The 2,187-nt window shown below is 47.9% G+C and overlaps 1 protein-coding gene across 1 annotated transcript; it reads right to left on the bottom strand.

Moving 5' to 3' along the window:
- Positions 1-216: 216 nt before the first annotated feature.
- Positions 217-1,714, bottom strand: LOC114648949 (D(1) dopamine receptor-like). The gene has a single exon (XM_028798688.2). It carries the CDS (start codon positions 1,689-1,691, stop codon positions 288-290), a length of 1,404 nt encoding a protein of 467 aa, XP_028654521.2. The 5' UTR covers positions 1,692-1,714; the 3' UTR covers positions 217-287.
- Positions 1,715-2,187: the final 473 nt, after the last annotated feature.

Below are 2,187 nucleotides of genomic sequence, written 5' to 3'. Positions count from 1 at the left end.
AAGGATCTCTCGAGCCCACTTTTCAATGCTACATAATTTAATGTTTTCTTTATGCACTGGAACATCTTCCCAGGAAAAGCACAGATTTGTTTCTAAGAGGCTATTGCAATCCAAAGGCATGAGAAATTGTATATGTCACCATTTGTAGACCACAAGATTTCATTCTATCTCATCTTTCAATGACTGATGTGGTGATGTCTTTCATTATTTTGCCTCAAACACTGATCTCCAATTCATCCATCCATCCACTTTTACAACCGCTGATCCCCAATTCGCATCCACCTAATTCAAGAAAGTCCATTGGGTGTGAAAGGGTTAATTTTGTCCAGTGAGATGTCAGTCTCACACTCTGCATGCACCACCACGGGCAAGCTGCTGGCACACTCACTTTCCCTTTCATACTCCTCATTTGCTGCATTGGAAGCCTGGGAAATCTGAGAGACTTTGTCAAAGGAGACTTCATTCTCAGCTGGCTGCTTAACCACGTGGGGTAACAGGTGGGGGTAACTCAGCGTCATTACATCCCGAGGATTTGTGGTGTCATGATGGTACGACACCAGCTCATTGCTGAAATTGACTGTCTCAACGGCATTGCTTGAGCAGAGGCGGCCACAACCCAGGATGGTGGCAAAAGCTCGGCGGAAGTCAGCATTGAAAGCATAAATGATGGGGTTTAAGGTAGAGTTAGCCCAACCAAACCATACAAAGATGCTGAAAGTGGTTGGACTCACACAAGGAAGCTGATTCATGTCATGAACCACTGGATCACAAAAGGGCACCATGCAATTCAGGATAAAAAATGGCAGCCAGCAGCATACGAACACACCCATTATGATTGAGAGTGTTTTCAGCACCTTGGTCTCCTTCTTGAAAGAGCTCTTTAGACTAGCTTCTTGGCAGCTCTGGGCGTGCTCCACTGCTCTCTCCAGAGAAGAGATGCGGCGAATCTGCCTCTGGGCAATCCGGTAGATGCGGGTATAAGTTACAATCATGATTGCCACAGGGATGTAGAAACTGATCAAGGAAGAGGAGATGGCATAGGTGCGACTCAAACTGGAATCACAATTGTCCTGAAGAGTGGAGTTGGCAATAGAAGGAGACAGGTGTACATCCTGTGGAATCAAACCCTCATCAGCTTTGTGCCAGCTCAATTGCACAGGAATGAAAGAGATTAGGATCGATAAGGTCCAGGCGACCCCAATCATAACAAAAGCCACCCGTTGAGTCATCTTGCGTTCATAGCGGAATGGACTAGCAATGGCCCAATAACGATCAACGCTAATAATGCACAGGTTGAGGATTGATGCTGTGGAGCACATGATGTCAAAGGCCACCCAGATATCACAGAACTTACCAAATGGCCAAAATCCTGCCACCTCAGTGACAGCTCTCCATGGCATGACCAAAACAGCTACCAAAAGGTCTGACACCGCCAAGGAGATGACAAAGAAGTTGGTTACCTTAGATCGCAGGTGGCGAAACTTAATGATAGCTGCACACACCAGAGTGTTACCCAACAACGTACTTAGGATGAGCAGGACCAGGAGGCAAGCCGTGAGGGTACGCAGTGTGAGTCCTGAACGATCCTCTAGACTACCATCCCGTGACCAGGTAGTGTTGGTCATATTCATCCATGGTAAGTGTTCCTGACCCTCTATTCTATGATCCTCATCAGCTTCTTCTTTTCCCATTTAGCCACGTTCACAGGATGAGTAGAGAAGGCAAAAGTCCACCAGTGCCAATGGCACTCGTTGCGCAGCAAGCAGCTGGACTCACAAGGGTTAAAATTTCCCTGAAAGGAACAAAGTTCTTCCCCTCTGTTTGAGTAAAAACACGCACTGTTTTTTGTTCCATGCTGTGGCAAAGGATGCGTTTCCTCAGATCTTTCCACTTGGCGGTCTCGCTGAATTACTAGTTAATCCATTCGGTAGCAGACTGAGAGAGGACAGATAGGCTAATGAAGTCGCATCCGAGCAGTCAGGACACGAGAGCGAGCGAGCGAAGGATAGAGAAAGAGAGAGAGAGAGCGAGCGAGAGAGAGAGAGAGAGAGAGAGAGAACGAGCGAGCGAGCTCACGGGCGGCAAATGAATTCTGTCCACAGGTGGAATGCCACCGACAAGGCGGGCGCGCGTTTCCCCTGCTAAAACAGCTCGGCTTGGATATTCGGGGATAGCGGCGCACCGCAG

The sequence above is a fragment of the Erpetoichthys calabaricus genome, chromosome 1, assembly GCF_900747795.2.
Source record: "Erpetoichthys calabaricus chromosome 1, fErpCal1.3, whole genome shotgun sequence".
Taxonomy (NCBI): domain Eukaryota; kingdom Metazoa; phylum Chordata; class Cladistia; order Polypteriformes; family Polypteridae; genus Erpetoichthys; species Erpetoichthys calabaricus.
This window is presented reverse-complemented; position numbering and strand designations above follow the sequence as displayed.

Bases quoted from the DNA above. Each gene is read 5' to 3' on its own strand.
- LOC114648949 (XM_028798688.2), bottom strand. From the start codon at position 1,691: ATGGGAAAAGAAGAAGCTGATGAGGATCATAGAATAGAGGGTCAGGAA.